We start from the raw sequence: 22,616 nt of genomic DNA, 5'->3' as shown, positions 1-22,616 counted from the left end.
GTGTAGAGGTGGTAAGGATTCACTCCATGGTGCTGAAATGAAAGCTCTGCTGTTGGAACAGCTTTATGTAAGGCTTAACAGTTTGTGGGCACCGTTTGTCACCGTTATAGTGCAATTCATGTATTGATTAGTCTTGTGGCTTTGCATCTATGTTTTTCCCACCAAGCTACATGCTAAAATCGCCACTTAACATAACCCTTACCATTTTACATTTCAACTTCAAATTGGGTAGGGGCATCCAAAGGATCCCAGATAACACAAAGCATATGAAATGACTCTCCTCCAAACACAAAAGGTGGAATTCCAAAATAAATGTATAAAGTGATAAAAATAAACTTAGCTAGTTGTGCAAGACTTTGTGTAGATGCAATTTTTTTTAATGTTTGCATTCTTTTCTCCTTTTAGAAAACAATGCCTGATTCAAAGGTTGTGTGGCAGATTTCAAAACTCTTCCGGGAAGGACTGATAGGATACGCTTGTGCCTCTGTGCCTACATTTGACAGATCTTCAGAATAAACTAGACATGTGTATCCTTCAGTGAATTTCACTGTTTTACTAAGTTGCCAGTTCACAGCAGTTCACAAATGGGGAAATTATTTTAACGATGTGGCTATTAAGGCGGAAGGAATCATATCAAATGAATTCCTACATCTTATAAAACAAGGATGGCAATTCCTGTTCATATTACGGTAGATTATCATTAATAAATGTTTCTCCCATATCTGTTGTATGTCAGCAAGGCAGATCATTGCCAGGATGTGCTCTACATTATCATCGCAAAAACGGCCTTTACAAGCGATCTGGATGTCCATTTTGATAAAGTAGTTAAAATCATGCTCTCATGTAGTCCTAGACTATTCATCTTTTGTTTTCCTCCAATCCCAAGAAGCATGATTCTTCACTCGTAAGGAGTGACACATTAGCCCTTTAGTAAAATTACATCTGAAGAATCATGCTATACTTTAACCCACTCCAACAGTGGCAAATGTGCCTAAATCAACAAACATCCTTCAAACTTGACATTCCACACCTGTATGTACAGACAATAAAATATAGACAACTCCAGAAAGGCAACATATTTTCATTGCTAAAATGGTATAATTAGGAAAAGCATTAACTTGGTCGAAATAATCTGACATTAACTCCTTGCCTATGATGCCATCAAGAGCACAAACAAAACATCAGGTTTTTGTCCCCCTACGCATACACAAAAGCAGAACTCAAAGACTTCAGTTAGAGTATTAATCGTACACACAGAAATATACATGATTGGTCAATGGACAGGGTTGATATGCTGTTCTTGTCCTTTAATCCTCTGCCAGAGAAACAGTCTCTCAAACTCTGGGTGGATGCTTAATGTCCAACAACTTTATATGAAGGTAGACTGGTGTGTGTGTCAAAGTGTTCTTCATGTTGTGTGATTGCACGTGGGTGAATCTTGGTATGTGTGTGAATCTCCCATGCTGCGCTTGGGGTCCAGGCAGCTTGGAAACTCTGAACTTGGCAGGTGCTACGCATCACTGTAGCTGAACACGGTATGCACAGATGAGAAGCTTCACCTGGGGAGAAAGAAAGATTCCATCAATCAAATGTATTGGTCAAATGTAATTGATCAACAACTTGTCAGTCTTTTACAGTAACTGGGCCTAGACTCCCTCTCACCATGGCCATGAGTTACTCTGCTGTGTGTGTGTGTGTGTGTGTGTGTGTGTGTGTGTATATATGTATGTGTACCTTGGCTGTAGGTGACTCTGCCAGGCGAATGAACAGTTTGTTGATGCCTGGCACTGGGCTGAATGAGTAGATGAAGTGACTGTCCTGTGGGGTGTAATTGAAAGAGGAAAAGATTAGTGACATGAATCAATCAACTAACTATGAGGTAGAACCAAAAAAATCTACCGTTCTCCAGATCAGGAGTACTCATGATCTAGAATGAGACTCACCAGGAAGATGGGCAGCTGGAACTTGTCGTTGAGCACCACGGCGTGGACACTGCAGGGCCCACACAGCCTGGCTGTGATCTCACTCAGGAAGTTAGCATGGAAGATGAAGAGCAGGATACCGGAGCCTGGAAGGAGAGAGATTAAATGTTTTACCTAACCCCCCAAAACAGTGTGTGCAGGTGATTAGCACTGTTTGTAGGTGAATCCTACCCTCTCCAGGTGTGTGAGGCGATTGTTTGTAGCCGAACTCCAGAGAGAAGTCTGGTCCCTCACACAGTCTGTGACAGGCCAGAGGGAACACCGGCTCCAGCAGGGCCAGCCGAGTCTCAAAGAATGCCCGGATAGTGTCCTCTGCCACACTTGATAACCTGTGTGTGTGTGTGTGTGTGTGTGTGAGGGAGAATAAGATATCACTTTGCTGCTAACAGTATGTGGGGTTACAGTATACAATCTTAACTCTTACATATATATGTACCTTTATTTATACATACTAACTCATAAATTGACAGAGCAAGAGTGAGAGAGACATGGCAGCAACACTCACATGTTGATGTGGTCCTTGATGAGGTCGTACACAAGCAGGTTGTTGCTAACCTTGGCAAAGTACATGGCCGTATTCTTGTGTTTGGACAGGATGTTACAGTCGGCCCCGTACTCCAGTAGGAGGCGCACCACGTCAGCATTCCCCCTCTTACAAGCCTGAAGAACAGAGGCTACTGGTAAGGAACTATTGCGATAAGTCTAACACAGGACTTTAGCAGAAATTAGGATATTTACAAATAGGAGTCATTGATTAACTTAATCTCTGTGCTTCAGGGGTGATATGTTGATTTCTAATTAAACACAGTATTTGTCTTCATCGCCCTCGTTTTTTTCCTTCCTCCGCCGTACCTTCATCAGGGCCGTCTCTCCTCCCAGTGTCGGAGCGTTGACATAGGACCCTGCCTCCAGGAGGATAGCAACTGTGGTCAGGAAGTTCTGAAATGAAAAAAAAGAAAGGAGAGGGTTAAGTAAGTAAACCTTGCATAAGACATTTACATACAAACAAGAGTAGTGTATACATGTGTGTAGACTAGACTGTTTGTAATGAGGCGGTTTAAACCAGTCCATCATGTGTTACCTTCTCTGCAGCGTGCATTAGGGCAGTGGTTCCGTTCTTCTGCCGTCCGTTCACCTTCACCCCCTTCTTTATCAGGAGCCTCAGGATGTCATCCTGCCCCCCTGCTGCTGCCAACATACTCAGGGACATACCGCTGGAGTCCTGCAGGAGGCAACACAAACTCCTTCATTACTGAGGACCAGAGCTTTCCATAGCCTCTGGTAGCAAACACTATGGGGAGAGGGGAAGGAATCAAAATGTATCTGTACAGCTAATTGTTTATAGAACTAAAAAAAAGAGAAGTTAAGCTTTCAAAAAAGTGAACTATTATCGACTTACCTAGGGTGTTGTCTTTTCATCCAAAAGGTTTTTAAGTATGTAAAAGCATAAAGCACTGAGCAATGGCGATATACTATATTTACAAAAGTATGTGGACACCACTTCAAATTAGTGGATTCATCCATTTCTGCCACATCCGTTGCTGACGTGTATAAAATCGAGCACACCGCCATGCAATCTCCATACACAAACATTGACAGTAGAATGGCCTTCATGAAGAGCTCAGTGACTTTCAACATCGCAGTCATAGGATGTCTCAAACAAGTCAGTTTGTCGAATTTCTGCCCTGCTAGATCTGACCCAGTCAACTGTAAGGGTTTTTTATTGTGAACTGGAAACGTCTAGGAGTAACAACGGCTCAGCTGCAAAGTGGTAGGCCACATAAGCTCACAGAACTGGACCGCCGAGTGCTGACGTGCGTAAAAATTCTGTCCTCTGTTGCAACACTCACTACAGAGTTCCAAACTGCTTCTAGAGGCAACATCAGCGCAACAACGGTTTGTCGAGAGCTTAATGAAATGGGTTTCCATGGTCGAACAGCTACACCATGTGCAATGCCAAGCGTGGGCTTGTTGTGTAAAGCTCGCCGCCATTGGACTCTGGAGCAGTGGAGATGTGTTCTCTGTGATGAATCATGCTTCACCATCTGGCAGTCCAACGGACTGGGTTTGGAGCATGCCAGGAGAATGCTACCTGCCCAAATGCATAGTGCCAATTATAAAGTTTGTTGGAGTAATAATGGTCTGGAATAATCGCCCAATATCAGTGCCCGGCCTCACTAATGCTTTTGTGGCTGAATGGAAGCAAGTCCCCGCAGCAATATTCCAACATGTAGTGGAAAGGGTGGAGCGGGGGGTACTCCACATGAATGCCTATGATTTTAGAATGAGATGTTCAACAAGCAGGTGTCCACATACTTTTGTCATGTAGTGTAGATTCCTAGTATTACAACATCATGAAATCTCAAAGCGGTTTTCCATAACCGTTACAATTCCAAATCCCTGTTGGAACACTAATGATGGACATCAAGTAAGCTGTATGAATATTCTCAGAACTGAAAGAGCATGTCTTGCGGCTTAGAAAGTTTACGTCAAGTAACAATTTATTAATGGCGCAAATATAGTATCTTACAATAAACACAATAAGCACCAGGTGGTAACAAAAGGCAGCTTGATAACAAATACATGTTGGTGAAAAAAAACTATTTAAGCAATAATGTCCATGTCTTCGGACAGTAAATAGTGGGGTGTGGTTTAAACCCCCGACAATTGTTCTCAGTTAACACCCAACACTGGCAGACCTTATGCAGTTACAACATGAACTGACAACTATGAACTAATTTATTTACATTATTCCTCCTTGATCCAATTAGAAGCAACAAAGGTTTACTTGCAATAGTAACATTATCTAGTAGGCAAGCGGATCAAATAATACAAAGAAGCAACAGCCGTCAAACCCTATACAAGTTAGTCAGCCTAAATTAGTGTTGAGGAACTTAAACAGCTACTGTGAATCAATATGTTTAAGACCGTAGTGAATAATAGCAACATTAATTTAAAAAGTTGAAATGTTTATCGTTTGACAAGAAGCAATAAAACAAGTACATGTTCAGATAATGCCTAATAATTCCCATAATATTTAGTAGAAAACACATGTATAAGAGAAATAGCCTAGGTTGTGTGTGTGAATCTGAAACCAATTCCACATGCAGAACAAAGGATCTGTTTCCAATTGTTAAGGCAGATTTCAGTTTCTTATCAATAGTCAACTTTGGCCAAAGGAGTGGATAGGAGAACCAAAAACTGACTCAAATTGGATGGGAAGTCATCCAACTTTAGTGACCATTACTGTAAAGTTACTAGTGACCATAAACAAGGCTTTGGTTTAGGAACCATAAACTAGCCTTCACAAACTTGCGATGTAAAGGGATTGCTAATAAAAGTGCACCCGTTCTTGCCAACCCCATCAGCTATCACTCACGCTGAGTGCGGATTCCACACTCCTTTCAAAGAGTTTACACTCCCAGTCACTTTGGGTGAAGGGTGGAAAATCGGGATGCATCCATAAATGGGCCCTTTGATAGGATCTGAACGTGTCACTGATGAGATCGAAATTGGGGAGAAAAAAAATATATCTATATATGTATATACACACACACATAAAAACGAATATAAAACAAACTACTGATACATACCGGTAGCTAGGACTACTAGATAGCTAGTTCGCTAACGTTAATAACATAAATACAATATCCATGATAATAAACTCAACCATGCTTCAAAAGCAATCGAGTATGAATTGTGTAAGTATACCTTGTATTTATAATAAGTAACAATTTACAATGGAGCAGTCTTCATCTAAACATTCTTCTTGACATGATTGGATTTTAAGTGGCTCAAACATCAAGCCATACTCTCTTAGCTGGGCACATATTTCGTACATAAACCCGTGGCTCCAGACTAGCATTTTCCCCTGGTGGCACTAGGCCCTAGTTCAAACACCGCTCCATCGCCGCACCGAACAAAACAATATGTAACTTTCTCTTTGGAGGAGCAGGGATAGAGTGCCGTGTGAAACCACGCAGTGCGCCTCGTCGGACATGGCCCTTTTAGTGCAATAAACCTTGTGGTTTCTTCAACACATAAGGTCACTGTTATGCCTGAATTCAACCCAAAACCAACAAGAAAGTCTGCACTGTTGGTAAGTCAAGAAAAGCTCTCAACCATGACAGCCTGCTTTTCATTTCTATTCAGTTCGACTCGCCATACATTTGGCATCTGAACTGTGCGGAACTTTTTCAGTTGGTTGCACCAGCCCATGATTTAGTCACAACCCACAAAAATTGCAGCGTCATGCAATACAAAATGTTTGTACTCATCTTATAAAGTCAGTCATAGTTATTTTTTTGTAATAGACTACACCGAGATGCTATTCAAGAAATACGTTGTTTAATCTAACATGTCCAATCAGGAATGCATGATTCAAGATATTTTGATGTGCAACATAATCCCATGAATGGCATGGATTTTGGGGTGACAATATGGAAATTGTTATATGAATGTTTTTCTTTTTCAATAAAGATGAATTTGCCTTCATCTACAACATACATTTGGGGCTAATTCAACATCTGTGGAAGTGGAAATTCAAAACACACTAGTTGGCTAACTCTAAACATGATACCCACTAATAGTAGCCATGTATTGATCAGTAAACGTAATGTCCCGAAAACTCCAATGAGACCTATATGCCCTCACAATATTCGATGCGTATTTCACTCCCCACTCCGTATCTGAAAGCCATATAAAATATTGTTTGTAAAATAGTTGCTACTGAGCTCAATAATGAGTTTAGAAAAGTATACCTACAGAAAGCTGAGACCTCATTGTTGCACAACCAGAACATGTGTTTTTCTACCAGAGAGGAGAATGGCTCACACTTATCACATCAGCAGGCCCCAGCGAAACAGGGGCAGGTGGGCAGACACTAATATTACAGGAATGAGGATAATGAACTTTACTGTTTGACCATATCATGATATTAGCCGCCCAAAAAAATAGGAAGGTTTGAGTGAGGTGACAATGTAGAATGTGCAGCTAGCACAGATGGAGCCCTGAAACCCATTCACACCGCACTTCAACCAGGAATAACCTGCTAAATTCCCAGGTTTGCTGGTCAGTTGTTTTTACTCAAAACCTAACCTAGACATATACACAAAACATTTTGTACATCTGGATCCAGAACCATTTGGTGAAAGTAAAGTATACCAGTATTGTGATCAAAAAGCTAAAGTCAACAGTTTAACTGTATAGATTTGCACAACAATCTACGAAGTTGTTAAAAAAAACTAAACATTATGCACTGTACTTGGTCCATGTCATCTATCCATGTGGAGCATATACTGCATTTCAGTCAGTTATTGTGGCCATTTTTATGCAACATGGTTCAATCGAAACGTGTGGTGCGTTTGGATTCCAAATGTACGTCCATGAGGCCTTGTTGCCATTGCTGACCCAGAAGATTCAGTTTGACAGCCTTTGTAAAGGGCCATTGGAATTTTTTTAATAACAAAAAGGTATGATTCCATCCTTCCTTGCCCCCTTTCTCCCAAGGTTGCAAATGTGTAGCCCATAGCAAAATACTGAGTTTTGGCACCACATAATGCATTGTCACAATGGAATTTTGTAGTTGAGAATTTCAACATCTGAGAAACAAGTTTGCATGCATAATATATCACTATGTAGTTGCTACGGATACGTTCGTAGAATGAAGTAGATACTTCATTCTTGCTTTACTTCACGAAGTGAGATCAGAGTCAGATTAAATCAAAAGCTATCTTCTCTCTTTCTCCATCCTTGCATACCTTCAACTGTGTGAGGTTTTCAAACTAGTTCAAGGTAATCATAAGGACAGATAAACAGGACAATCTTCTGGATGTCCCAACGGCACACCTGGTTTCTGATGCACAACTGGACTCTGTTGCATCCCTGGTTTCTGTGTCACAGGAATTGGTTTTTCACTATCCATGTTTTGTTTGCCTGAAATATGCCTCCTGCACATTGTCATTAATGTGTTATGCACATAGTTTTTTACATCTTTCCATGTCCTGCCTTGTAGAACTGGTTCAGCTGCAATACATGCATCACATTCCTTTTTACCTGGAATCTTCATCAGTTTAGTGAAGTCTCCTAGCTGCCGCCTGACCGCAGCCTGAGCCTCATCACCCCAAATTCTCTGTTTCCTTGGTATTGCAACAGGACCTGCCTCTAGTCTCTCCTGTGCAGATACGGTCATTGTTCCACCAACTCTTTCCTTAGCACTCTTTGCCTCCGTTTCTTTTTCCTTCTTTGCCGCTCCTTTCTTTGTCTGTTGAGTGGGGTCCACTCTTGTAAGACCCTTCTTCCTTTTGATAGATTTTACTGTGTTGTGCACATAGTTTTTGATATCTCTCCATGTCCTGTCTCGTACAGCTGGTTCATTGTGGAGGCATACTTCACAGTCCCGTTTACCTGGAACCTCCATCAATGAGATAAAGTGTCCTAACTGACGCTTCACCGCAGCCTTAGCAGCATCACTCCACGGTCTCCGTTTCCACACTGTGCCCACCTTACCTGTCCCCTCAGGAACTGCCCCAACAGGAAGCGTCTGTGTTGGAAGTGTCTGGGCATGAAGTGTTGGCGTAATAACTGTATGCGCTGGTAGTGTTTGTGCAGGAAGTGTCTGTGCAGGATATGTTCCGGCAGGATATGACCTAGCAAGTTGTGTACCCACAAAATGGTTCCCCGCAGCATATGTCCCTTCAGGATATGACCTGACAGGATTCGTCCCCGAAGTATACGCGCTTGCAGGATATGATCTTGCATCATGTGTCTCTGCAGTATATGTCCCTGCAACATATGAACCTGCTGGATAGGTCCCTGCAGGATGTGTCACGGTAGGATATGCTCTCGCAGAATCTGTCCCCACAGAATATGACATCACAGATTGTAATCCTGAAGGATATGACTTCTCAGGATATGTCCCAGCATGATATGACCTTGAAGGCTGTGCCTCCACTGTATATGACTTCGCTGAATACGTCTCTGTAGGATATGATGACCCAGTAGGACATGTCTCAGTAGGATATGTCCTACCAGTATCTGTCCCAGCTGGATATGTCCCTGCAGAAGATGTCCCTATGAAATGAATAGAAACAGAAGAAAAGGATTCATGAACATGTGCCATTATCATATATTGTGAAGAGGAACAGAGCAAACACTATAGAGTAATAAGTTGCCAGCTTCTCAAAAATGTAGGTCTCGTGAACATGTAAATGACACAAAAACAGATTTTTCCACTGAATTTATCATTTAACCCCTTAAAACACAATGGACATTTTCTCCAAATACCCTGTAAAGCATCTAATACTCACCATATGTAGGAGAAACAACCCTTTCCTCAGATGGCCCTGGAATTACCACTGGAACCTGATCCATTGCAAGCAGCAGTTTGCTGATTTCTGCTAGATGTGCTGCATTTTCAGAGAGCCTGTAGTACTCTTTATGGACCTGGGTGTCATGTCCCAATAACTTTGCCACCTGATCCAATTCACTTTCATTCAAGTTTAGTAGTTGGCAATGGATAGCAACCTCTTTCCTCACTGTCGCATGGATCAGACTTTCAGGATTCTTTGCATCACACTCATGTGCACACTTCCTCAGACAGTCAAACCCTCGGATGTAGCTTGCTGCATCCAGGCTACGTGCAAAGACATAAGGGTTGTCCTTTGACACACCAACTTTGTCTCTGTTTGCAATAAGGATCTCAAGAGATGAGATCATCCTCTCCGTTAGTAGGACTGGCATTTTCCTACCATTTTTGCCTTCTATTTCCAACCTGGTTAATTTGTCGTCTCCAAGCTCCTGCTCCAGCCTTGAGAGGTTATTGAAAATGTCTGCACTAGCTGGAGCTTTCTTTCTGTTTGTGTATGTTTCCAACAGCATTTTCGCAACTTCCCCTGTTCTTTTTCTGTTGAAGAGAGCTATTTCAGCAAGAAGAGTTTCATTGAGCTTTTTCCAGACAGTGTTGGTGGGGTTCTCCAGCAATTCTTTCTTCGCTGTGTCCTCTGCAACCTTGAGAAACTTCTGAAGTTTGATCAAATCCTCAGTTAGTGAAGACACATCAACTTCATCACACTGAGGGACAGCGCTGAGGGATAGACCGGAAAAACAGTTATTCCAATCGTTTTCAAGAAGTTCAATGAACCTTTTGGCTTGTTCCTCTGCCTCACGGTCCTCTGTCATACGACTCTCCCCAAAAGCTATTTCGGTAGCTCTTTTCAAGGAATAGCCAATCTTTAAAGCAAGAGATGGGGTCTTGTACCTGTCGGAGGCAGGGTCATGACCACTCATTTTCCTGGCAGCATGAACGGCCAATTTGAATTTGGATGGTACACATACTTCATGCAAGTATTGGACATCACAGTCCATCTCATTTACATTAAGTACAAATCTAGCCAATTCCCTCATTTTTGAACCAATGTAAGTAAACTGTGACTTGGCATGACCATGCTTTGCAGATAGTGCATTGCCATATTTACATATGAGGGGATCATTTTTGATGTGGCATGAGATGTCATCTTGATTCATATTGTGTATTATTTCTTCACATCCTCCAGTAGAATAGACAGGCAATGGAGCAAGTTGAGAGGACGCAGCCTGGATCCTCACTCTTTTTCCACCCCTCGTTTCATCTTGTCCTTTTCTGGCATTACATGAGCTCTCATGCTTCCATAAATCTATTTTGTTAAAAAAAGCTACACAGTGTTGGCAGGGTAGGTAGTCACGCACAGAAGCACCACTGTAAGAGGGTATTTTCTTTGTCACAACTTCATCTCCACATTGAAGAATTTCTAAGTTGTGTTGATCGTTGCCTTTGTTACGGAGTTGGTCAAGCAACAGAGACCTGATTTTGGAGAGTTTTGGGAAGCTGATCGCATGACCAACAGCTGCTTCTTCTGCGTGCATCCTTTCTAAATGTCTTGCAATGTTATGGTGCGGTTCATTGCAATAAAGGCAGAAGTACTTTTTGTCCAATTGTACCTTATCATCACCATCTATCGTACTACATGCGCTGACTGTCATTTTTGTGCTGGAACGTAAGCTTGACCGTGTACCTTTCCGTGGCGCAAATATTTTGCGGCAAGTTTTTTTAGCTTGTGCCGTTTTTGGAGGGTACTGCTCATATTCATCCTCGCATGAGCTTTCTGCATTAGATGGAAGAGGATCTGACCCACTTGGAACATTTGAATCAAGTCTTTGCCGTTCTACCTCATCACCTGAACTGTTTTCGTGAATCTCGTCACCACTCAAACTGCTTTCCTCAGCACCCTTCTTTATGTCACATAAAGCTCTCTCCATGTCACATAAAGTCTTCTCCACATCGCATGAAGTATTATCTCCACCACATGAAGTCTTCTCTTTATTGTGTAGAGAATGTTTCTCTTCCTTGTGTAAATGATTCTCTTCGCATAGAGGAATCTCATCTTTGCAAAGAGAATTCCTTTTGCGGTGAGGATTCCTTTTGCGGTGAGGATTCCCCAGGCTGCGAGGATTCCCTGCTGCACATAAAGGCTTCTCTTCATCACATAAAGTCTTCTTTTCCTCATTTAAAATATCCTCTTCCTCATTTAAACTCTTCTCTTTGCCACTTAAACTCTTCTGTTCAACAGTGTATGCCTGTAAAAGAACAAGTAAATGTAAGATTCATTAACTTATAAAAGGTTAATCTCATGATGCATTTAGTTTCAAATGTATGAAAAGTGGGACGTAAATCAAGCAGCTTCATAGCTGTTGGGAGTTAGTGTTTAACTTTTGTGGCAAAGAGAAATTAGGTCAACTATACCATCATGCTAGACAAAGCTGGTGTCCCCTGCCCTGTTTCATACACAGAGAAATCTATAAATTGTGAAAACCTCATAGTACTGCTACTTGAAAACATGTACAGTACACATTGTGAGTCATTCAAATGATCGCCTAAGAGCACCTCAACAATGCTCTCAACTTCAATCACAGTCAAGCAAGAATCAATGCAATGGTTACACAGCACCAAAATGCGTGTACTGACTGAATTCTTCAATAATAAAAAAAACCACATTTGACCCATTCAAGGAATAGTTTATGGCTTTATTGTATTAAATCAGCGAACTACAACGTTTTGACATTGTAAATATGTCTGATGAATTAAATAATGTGATGTTGGATGAGATGCTGCATGGAGACGAGGAAAGTACAGAAAAGAAAATGCCATGCAACTAGGCTTCTAACCTCATTTTGCCAATTACTGTTTTGAATCCTCACTATATTCAGTATTTTGTGACCTACATGCAATGATGAGCGTTTGGTGGGTGATTTAAAAGTGTTTTCACAAATAGACCCAAATAAGATCCTGGAGTGTTTGGCAGTCTATAAAGATGCAAAACAAACTCTGGTCCAAATGAATTCTGGTACTTGCCCAACAGTTACAGTTGCAGCAGAACGTTTGAGAAATATAATATATATTCAGCAGGCCCTTAAAAACACTGATTGGTCCACACTAATACTATTGAGTCCTTATAAATTGTAATAATAAACAACGCTAAATTGGACAACCGAAACAAAAATAATGTCACTGGGCAAGCAATATTTTCCTATGTAAATACATATTGTTAATAGAATACATGCTTATGGCAGTAGTTTGTTGAACTATGAAGGTTTTGTTCAATTCATATTTAAAATTATTATTGTACACAAAGACTGTATGGCAACAAAGACTGTATGGAACTGTATGGCAAAAGCTGAAATGTGTTACTGGTATTGTAATGAGTGACTAAGGAAGGTTTTTTATTTTAGCTTTTCGGCTATTCATTGTTGATAATGAAGATGAGTGAAATGTCAGTACTGCTATGTCCGCAGCAGTTTTACATGCTCTGCGGTGGTGCAAGAATACTATTCTGAAGGCATTACTGTACCTGAGGTAAATGTTGTATCTTATAGCTTCTTGTGAACTTTGACCTCTTGCTCATCATGTTCTGTGTCTGTTAATGAAAAGATAATACCTGTCTGAGACCATTCTAGCTGTCTCCATGGTAACGTATGAAAATTATCTGACAACTGTGCACAACAACAAACATTCGATACAATATAATGCTTGGATTTATTCATTGCCAGACAAAGTTGGCACAACAGTTTATTAGGTATGATAATGGGCAAAACTTGTTTTTAAAGCAATGCAATAAACATTACATTTTACAAACTGCATTTTCCTATTCAAGCTTAACACATCTTTACAAAACAATCTGTAGCTCCATTAGGCTAAATTAAACAACAGTAGTTAAAGGGCATAATCTGCTTACCTTTGATTGCTTAGCGGTCCTCAATGGATACAGTCAGCAGGTACTGTAGTCGGATTCTCTCTTTCAATGTCCTGGTATTCAACCTCTGCATGCCATCACTGGCTCTCACGTTATATCCAATATTTAAACTGTTTTATAACTCGATCAGAGTGGCTAAGTTGATCCAGTTGTATCTATGTTTGAACCAGACTGGCTAAATTCATTCTACACAATACATTTAATTAAAGCAGCAATCTGTAACTTAAATTTGCAGTCCTTTGTACTGCGCTTGCTGTCATTTCTGGAATGAAAGTAACATATTGTGGCTTTAATTGTGTAATGAATTATGGTACTTGGTGCTGACCTATATGCATTAGCTAAACATATGTATCAAAAGCGAATCTGTTGCCCCCCCAAGTTGGTTAATGTAAGTTTTTTGTTGGAAAACCAGAGAACAAAGCTAAAGCTTATGAGGAGAGAACTGTGATGTATGTCGCAACATGGTCCTCATTTGAATGAACTCACAAGTATAACCACACACACAGGCTACTCTAACAAGTTAGTGCTTGTACTGGGACTCAATAAATATGTGGAACAGCTGGGGCTCCCCAAAGACAGGAGCAAAGCAGGGGGAAGAATGCAGGTGAGAGGTACTCTTTGGAACACAGAACGTACCTCCTGGTCCAGATTGTAGTCCTCTTTGGAATTGAGTGCAAGTTTCACAGACATGTAATCCCCACTTTTCACTGCATCCCGCAGCTCACCTGAGGGACACACAGATTTCACATCAGTAGTTGTCTACATCCATGTGTGGAAGAGAGAGGTCCATGTACAGCCGATGTTGAGAGACTGCTGGAAAACATGAGAGAAAGAGGGTATGCACTTACTGGGAGATAGAGGTGGAGCAGAGAGAATCTCATCCTCTCCGTTCAAATGTTTCTGAAAGTCCTCCAGTGTCATCCAGTCCAAGTTGAGGTCCATTCCAAGGTTAAGAGAGGCTTGCCCTTTGTCTGTCAGTCACAAACCACATCCAATAGTACATTTAGTATTATTTCACATGGCCATTATGAGAGTCTATCCAGAAACAACCATTTGCCCCTTAACACTTGTGTAGATCTGAAAGGATTGGATAGGTGTTAACAATAATGGTAGGTTTTGTAACAGATGTGTGTGTGTGTTGACTTTTCTGTGTGTGTCTTTGTGTGTATGTCTGCATGTATGTGTGTTTGTTGGTTCTGTGGCGTACCAAACTGCGTACCAGACTTGTCAGCGCTCTCCAAGGGGTCTTGATTGTCGTCACAGGCGATGAAGAGCCGTGGCTCGCTGTCCTCTCTCCTCCTCCTCCTCCTGTCATCCTCTTGGGTCCTCCTCTCCCAACGTTGAGCCTCCTCCCTCCGGTCCTCTCCACCGAACTTTGACTTCTGGGCGGGTTCCTCCTCTGCCTCCGCCCTGTCACCAGTCTCCATAGCACCGGGGCTCTGACTGGGCCGAAATGCTGTTAGATAAGGGAAAATAAATACAAATAAAAAGGTGGCATAAAAGAGGTTCCTGTGTGGCTGAGTTTGTAGTTTGAGTTCGATTCCCACGGGGGACTAGTACGATAAAGTATGAAAATGTATGCACTCACTACTGTAAGTTACTCTAAATAAGAGTGTCTGCTAAATTACTAAAATGTCAGTTACATTTTTGTTTATGTCTTGGTTGAGTCAATATGTAGTGGCTGCGTCCAGTACATTCATACGCAATTAAAAAAAAAAAAAAAGCTTAACAACAGACCCTTTCAATTCTTCTCACCGTCTGTATGTTTGGACTTATCTGGTTCTGGCTTCCGAGCAGGTGACTCCTTTGTCGGCTTGGTCCTTTTGTCAATTTTCCCCATGAGCTGAAATTTGAACATAAACATTTAAGATTTTACTTGAGGCAGCTTAAGATAGACTTTGAGGGCCCTGCCGCTGGCTATATCACCAGCATTTATTTACTAACCCCGCACATTTAGTGCAGAACTGCTTGGCATACCTTTGGTGGTTTAGTGTTCTCTGTGGTGGTGGGCTGGTGGACCATCTGTTTGCGGGGAACACGGTCCTTGGCCTCGCAGTTCAGCAGGAACTTCTCAAACAGGTTAGTAGAGGCGGTTGGCTCCTTATCCCCACCCACTACAACTTTAGACTCCTCCACAGTCTTGCTAGTGCTTGCCCCTGCACCAGAGGAGGAAGAGGAAGACGAGGATGAGGAAGAGGGAATTTTAGGCGGTGCAGGAGTGGTCTCGTGGCTCTTGCCCTTGGCCTTCTTGTGGACTTGGGCAGGGGCAGGAGTGTCGCTGGAGTCAGAGGTTGGTGTGGGCTCATCCCGGCCCTGGCTCTTGGAGGAAGTGAGGCTCTTCAGTTTTGCAAGGCCGCTTGCGGAGAGCATTGGCGACGAAGTTTCCAGTTTCTTGCCTTTCTTGTCCTGAAGGAAGTCCTTGATGCCCTGCAGCTTCAGTTCTGACTTACCCTTCTTATTCTTGGGCTTGTCATCAGCGCGAGACTTTTCCGTTGTGGTGGTATCATCCGTCTGGGACTCAGATGGCCCCTCGCTAAGCTCCTCTTCCAGGGGGGCGGTGGCCTCATCTTCAGTGGACTCCAGATCACCCCTTCGATCCTTCTTTTTCTTCTTTTTCTTCTTCCCTTCCTCCCCATTCTCTTTTTTCCAGTGCTTCCCTCCATCCTTGGTCTTGTCCTTTCTGTGCTTCTTGGAGGGCACAGGGGCTTCTTCCTCTTCATCGGAGTCAACAAATCTCTTTTTGGAGTCGGACATCTTGGTTCCGCGGCCAGGGGTTGGGGGAGGGGAAAGCTCCTCTTCATCAGACTCCGGTGCCGGACGAGGCCTGAAGTCCTCCTTGCGCTTGTCTTTCTTCTTTTTCCTCTTCTCCTTCAGGGGAGGTGCCTCCTCCTCATCCTCTTCTCTGGGCTTCTTCTTTTTCTTCTTCTTAACATGCAGGTCTGTGGGCTTGTCAATATCACTGTCGCTGTCAGAGTCAGCATCGAATACATCACTCTTCATGGGCAACTTCTACAAAGGAGAGGGGACATTCACATCAGCCATTGAAAGTGATATTGGTTACTCGAAAGGTAGTTAAATGTAACAGTCAGTCCTATAAAGCACTTTCCATTCCAGCAATTAGACTCGCCTTTCTTACGATGGCTATGATCATTCTGGATGGGACTTACCATGCATTTCTTAGCATCTTGGTCTTTCGTGACCTTAGCCTCTGCCAGAGCCCTCTTGTAGCCCAGGAGCACCTCCCTGCAATCCTCCAGGTGGGCCTCAGGCTCCCACGTGTCATCGTCAGAGGAGTAGTTCTTCCAGCGAACGCGGTACAGGACCTCCCCCTAAAGACAAGGGCAAATACAAGTGGGTGAGAGCAATATTACCAGTCCAGTTCTTTCACATCATTGCAGAATATGAAGACTGACTGAGTGACTGTATTGGGCCTACACCTACTCATAGACCTCCTGGGTATATAAAAAAAACTGACAGAGTTTGTATTAAGTCTGACACATGCCTAATCAGACCTCTCCATCTGAGACAAACACACATTCCGTTAAGCGGCTGTGTCTGGCAATGTGGCACACAGCCAGTACCACACTTCCCACCCAGGGCACTGAGACACCAAAGACAACCAGTCACAGGGGATAACCGTTCTGACACTAGCTAGGTTTCCATTCAATTAGCGACAGATTTTCATGCGAATATTCTAAAATCTGCATAAAAACAATATACGCATTTTCCCACCAGAGATATCTCCATCAAATGTACTTGTTGCGGATAAAAGGCTGTGTGTGATATCATATTGCACATAAACAACTTTTGAGGTTAAATTCCCAAGTTAAATGGGTTTCCATCTCATTTTCAACTCTACTGATTGTTTTGTCACAAACATGTTGCGTTTTAAAGCAAATGTGCCCACTCTTCTATTGGCATGTGGCTCTAGCCAATAGTTCCCAGATACAGTGTTTGTAGGCTACCCACGTGATGAGATTATTTTGGACAAAAGAGATAATTTCTATTTGTCAAATGACAAATGACATGATCATCATGTCACCAGAATAAGAGCCTAGATATTTATTGGAAAGAATCAAGCTCATCATCGTGCACTTTCACCACCCTGTGAAGTTTATCGTAACTTATTTAATCTGTAGCCTAATAAACTGCATGCTTTCCTGAGTCGTAGTGGGAGGACCACAACAGATCACGTGATGCCAAATGTATTTTAATATGATGGTTATTATATTAATATTAGTGCATAAAGGTGCTTCCACTGCCATTTCTCACAAAAAGATCCCAACTTGTCTAGCGTATTTTGTTTTGTCGACATCTGGAATGTTTGACAAATTTCCATCACTCCTGTCGTGACATTCTTTATCCAACATGTCCTTTACTCACATAAAAAGGTTGGCTGAAAACCTGGTTACTTTGACAGTAGATTTTGCTTGTTTGTATCATGTGACTAGAGGTCGACCGATTAATCGGAATGGCCGATTTCAGGGTTTACTAAAAATATGAAATTGGTAATTTTGGACGCCGATTTTTTTTTACACCTTTATTTAATCTTTATTTAACTAGGCAAGTCAGTTAAGAACACATTCTTATTTTCAATGACGGACTAGGAACAGAGGGGCAGAATGACAGATTTTTACCTTGTCAGCTCAGGGATTCAATCTTGCAACCTTACGGTTAACTAGTCCAACGCTCTAACCACCTGCCTCACGAGAAGCCCGCCTGTTACGTGAATGAAGCCACGGTAAGTTGCTAGCTAGCACTAAACTTAATTAATCATAATCACTAGTTATAACTACACATGGTTGATGATATTAGTTTATCCAGCGTGTCCTGCGTTGCATATAATCGATGCAGTGCCCATTCGCAAAAAAGGACTGTCGTTGCTCCAACATGTACCTAACCATAAACATCAATGCCTTTCTTAAAATCAATACACAGAAGTATATATTTTTAAACCTGCATATTTAGCTAAAATAAATCCAGGTTAGCAGGCAATATTAACCAGGTGAAATTGTGTCACTTCTCTTGCATTCATTGCAAGCAGTTTGGGCCGCCTCATTGCGAACTAATTTGCCTGAATTTTACGTAATTATAACATAACATTGAAGGTTGTGCAATGTAACAGGAATATATGGACTGATAGATGCTACCCGTTAGCTAAAATACAGAACGGTTCCGTATTTCACTGAAAGAATAAATGTTTTGTTTTCGAGATGATAGTTTCCCGGTTTCGACCATATTAATGACCTAAGGCTCGTATTTCTGTGTTACTATGTTATAATTAAGTCTATGATTTGATAGAGCAGTCTGACTGAGCGATGGTGGGCACCAGCAGGTTCATAAGCATTCATTCAAACAGCACATTTTTGCATTTTGCCAACAGCTCTGCTGTTTATGAATTCAAGCCTATCAACTCCCGAGATTAGGCTGGTGTAACGATGTGAAGTGAAATGGCTAGGTAGTTAGCTGAGCGCGCACTAATAGCGTTTCAAACGTCACTCGCTCTGAGACTTGGAGTAGTTGTTCCCCTTGCTCTGCATGGGTAATGCTGCTTCGAGGGTGGCTGTTGTCAATGTGTTCCTGGTTCGAACCCAGGTAGGAGCGAGGAGAGGGACGGAAGCTATACTGTTACACTGGCAATACTAAAATGCCTATAAGAACATCCAATAGTCAAAGGTATATGAAATACAAATGGTATAGAGAGAAATAGTCCTATAATTCCTATAATAACTACAACCTAAAACTTCTTACCTGGGAATATTGAAGACTCATGTTAAAAGGAACCACCAGCTTTCATATGTTCTCATGTTCTGAGCAAGGAACTTAAACATTTGCTTTCTTACATGGCACATATTGCACTTTTACTTTCTTCTCCAACACTTTGTTTTTGCATTATTTAAACCAAATTGAACATGCTTAATTATTTATTTGAGGCTAAATTGATTTTATTTATGTATTATATTAAGTTAAAATAAGTGTTCATTCAGTACTGTTGTAATTGTCAGTATTACAAATAAATGTTCAAAATCGTCCGATTAATCGGTATCTGGTTTTGTTTGTCCTCCAATTATCGGTATCGGCGTTGAAAAATCATAATCGGTCGACCTCTACATGTGACTAATGTGTTCTGGTTCAAATGAGGTACGCGTGTGACTGCAGCACAGTGAATGGCTGGTCGTGATTGTAAACAAAGCACAACGAGAGTCAGGTTTCTCTCCACCCGCCTCCCTCAGAGGCTTTGTTTTCCTTTTTCCCGCCCTCATACTCTCAGCTCAAAAGCAATTTAGATAAGAGGAACTGGCTGTGCAAGTGACTTCTCCACACACACCCCTCCTCCTCATCCAATATTGCCCTCCCCTCTTCTTCCGGAACTCTGGAGGTTTGGCGGGGCTGGGTGTTTCACTCTGAATCACTGTTGAGCCACAATCACATGCCTCAGAAAATCCTATTTTTCTCCCTTTCACCTAACACTCGCTCCATCTCACACAGATCAGACCTACACAAACACATTCTCTCCCTTTACTTATACACACACAGATTCTTGCTTGCACTTTAATAGAAGAGCCTACTGCTTAATCCCTGTGACACATGGCCCATGTTGTGTGGCAACTCAGCAGCTCTCCTCTATAGTGTAGTACAGTGATGTCACCAGACTGAAATGTGGTAGCCAGGGACCTTTGCCAAACTCTGCCCCCCCCACCAAAGTGTGAACTTACCCTCATACATACAAATTTAAAAAGCATTGGGATTGGTGTAAGAAAAATGGTTGACTGTTTTCTCTAATTAGCATACCAGGTAAGTCAGTTGTTCCATGTCAACAAACTAATGTGTATGTAAACTGCCATCTTGTCCATTTCAAATCTTCTCTCCATCAATGAGAGAAGATTTGAAATAGACAAGATGGCGGTATACACATTGTTGGATTACTTCATGGTGCATTTTCTAAATTCCAACGTTCAAACCTGCAACTAGCCATGGAAGGGTAGAAGACAGCGGTGGTTTCCAAGTCGGGAATCGTTTAAGTATTGCCAATTAGAGACTGGTCGAAAATGTCCTGCATGCCCTTAACACTAACTGTTAACGTTACCTAAGTATCAACGTTTATCCGGCAAACTGTAACAGCTAGTAATATCTTAATAGCTCTGGTCTGTACCATCATATTAGGTACTGTGGAAGATTTGCTTAATAGCTAATACGTCCAGTTATTTAGCTAGCTAACTTACACAAAACATGTCTAGACTATTAGCTAGTTTGCTAACGTTAGCACTTTCCTAACCAACTAGCATAGCAAATTAACTAGCACATGTAGCTAGCTCATTAAAGACAATTGTGACTTGGTTGTTCAAGGCTTAGTACAGAGGGTTTGTTGTATTTGGCAAGTCTGCGCAAGTGGGGATGGCTGAAGTCCAGAAACGCGAAAGAATAACATCAGTCTAGCCGACCTTGGCCTAGCGCAAGGAGAGGGCGTCGTATGGGCAAAGTTGTGCAGCCATTTAAATTTTCTTTCGGTTGGCTAACTGTGCATGGACATTTTAGCATTTCTAGCTAGCTATGTTGTCTATTTACAGTTTAAATAAATTCTTCACGGTTCCCAGTGTTTAAACCGTCTCATTGTTGTCACATTGTGTAGCTAGATAAAGCTACCGTCCAGCTAGATGGCTAACAACCAAAACTACCTAGCAGTAACGTTAGCTAGCTAGTTTCGTTACCTCCTCCGTTCGCATGTCAATAATCCTCTCCACTTCGTACACATCTTCAACCTCGTCTTCGCTGTCTCCAGCCTCTGGCTTTTCCGCCATTTTATCGTTAGTTATAAACAATTATTCGTTACTTTTCTTATTATGCCTTAGCCGGTATTACAGCCAAGACCGGAGCTAGCTACAGTACAAGATGTCTATTTTTTCATTTACTTCGCTAGCCACAGTGACTTTCTGCTACTAGCTAGCTGGTTAACATTACAGAGGGGGAGCTGATAGACTAGGTGAGTAGGCGGGGAAAACTAACAGTGCATTTTCACCAGACGTGGCGTCAGCAGGAGAAGGCCCGCCCCCATTCATTCTTGACGGCATAAGGAGAAATGTACAGGGTATTGTGGGAAATGAGCGGCGAGAACCCTGCTAGCAGAGCGGGAGAAAAAGTTGAACAGTAACTAAGTTTGGTGAAACATCTTTGATGTGTTGTAATGGCCATGTATATTTTCTCATTAACGTGGTATTTACACTGAACAAAAAACAAAAATAAACGCAATATGTAAAGTGTTGGTCCCATGTTTCATGAGCTAAAATAAAAGATCCCAGAAATGACCCATACACACAATAAAGCTTACTTCTCTAAAATGTTCTGCACAGAATTGTTTACATTCCTGTTAGTGAGCATTTGTCCTTTGCTAAATAATCCATCCACCTGACAGGTGTGGCATTTCAAGAAGCTTATTAAACAGCATGATCATTACACAGGGGCACCTTGTGCTGGGGACAATGAAAGGCCACCAAAATGTACCGTTTAGTCACAACACAATGCCACAGATGTCTCAAGTTTTGAGGGAGCATGCGATTTGCAATGCTTACTGCAGGTATATCTCTCTGGTCACCCCCAAAACCAATTATTTCTTTGGTCGCCTTTCCTTCCAGTTCTCTGCTGCCAATGACTGGAACGAACTACAAAAATCTCTGAAACTGGAAACACTTATCTCCCTCACTAGCTTTAAGCACCAACTGTCAGAGCAGCTCACAGATTACTGCACCTGTACATAGCCCACCTATAATTTAGCTCAAACAACTACCTCTTTCCCTACTGTATTTATTTTATTTATTTTGCTCCTTTGCACCCCATTATTTTTATTTTTACTTTGCACATTCTTCCACTGCAAATCTACCATTCCAGTGTTTTACTTGCTATATTGTATTTACTTTGCCACCATGGCCTTTTTTTGCCTTTACCTCCCTTATCTCACTTAATTTGCTCACATCGTATATAGACTTGTTTATACTGTCTTATTGACTGTATGTTTGTTTTACTCCATGTGTAACTCTGTGTCGTTGTATGTGTCGAACTGCTTTGCTTTATCTTGGCCAGGTCGAAATTGTAAATGAGAACTTGTTCTCAACTAGCCTACCTGGTTAAATAAAGGTTAAATAAAATAATTAAAAGGTATGTCCACCAGACCTGTTGCCTGAGAATTTAATGTTCATTTCTGTACCATATGTCGCCGCCAACGTTGTTTTAGAGAATTTGGCAGTACGTCCAACCGGCCTCACAACCGTAGACCACATGTAACCACACCAGCCCAGGACTTCCACATCCGGCTTCTTAACCTGCGGGAATATCTGAGACCAGAACCCGGACAGCC

General features: G+C 41.8%; 1 protein-coding gene across 4 annotated transcripts; it reads right to left on the bottom strand.

The window, feature by feature from the left end:
* Positions 1-530: 530 nt before the first annotated feature.
* LOC139402804 (M-phase phosphoprotein 8) lies at positions 531-21,254 on the bottom strand. Of its 4 annotated transcripts, none has more exons than XM_071146752.1 (14): positions 20,977-21,254; positions 16,435-16,596; positions 15,245-16,276; positions 15,023-15,110; positions 14,487-14,723; positions 14,116-14,238; positions 13,904-13,992; positions 3,064-3,204; positions 2,835-2,921; positions 2,488-2,642; positions 2,154-2,311; positions 1,944-2,068; positions 1,735-1,818; positions 531-1,559 (listed from the first exon to the last, which is right to left on the bottom strand). In XM_071146752.1, the coding sequence occupies exons 1-14, from the start codon at positions 21,064-21,066 to the stop codon at positions 1,518-1,520; spliced, it is 2,613 nt and encodes an 870-aa protein (XP_071002853.1). In that variant the 5' UTR covers positions 21,067-21,254; the 3' UTR covers positions 531-1,517. The 4 variants fall into 4 exon arrangements, with proteins under 4 accessions (XP_071002853.1, XP_071002845.1, XP_071002832.1 ...); XM_071146744.1 differs by having other exon boundaries at positions 14,475-14,723; positions 20,977-21,244; XM_071146731.1 differs by lacking the exons at positions 531-1,559; positions 1,735-1,818; positions 1,944-2,068; ... (2 more) ...; positions 2,835-2,921; positions 3,064-3,204 and adding exons at positions 4,466-9,053; positions 9,290-11,594 and having other exon boundaries at positions 14,475-14,723; positions 20,977-21,244.
* Positions 21,255-22,616: the final 1,362 nt, after the last annotated feature.

The sequence above is a fragment of the Oncorhynchus clarkii genome, chromosome 3 (assembly GCF_045791955.1).
Source record: "Oncorhynchus clarkii lewisi isolate Uvic-CL-2024 chromosome 3, UVic_Ocla_1.0, whole genome shotgun sequence".
Lineage (NCBI taxonomy): Eukaryota > Metazoa > Chordata > Actinopteri > Salmoniformes > Salmonidae > Oncorhynchus > Oncorhynchus clarkii.
The sequence above is the reverse complement of the archived record's forward strand: the minus strand, read 5'-3'. Positions and strand labels throughout refer to the sequence as shown.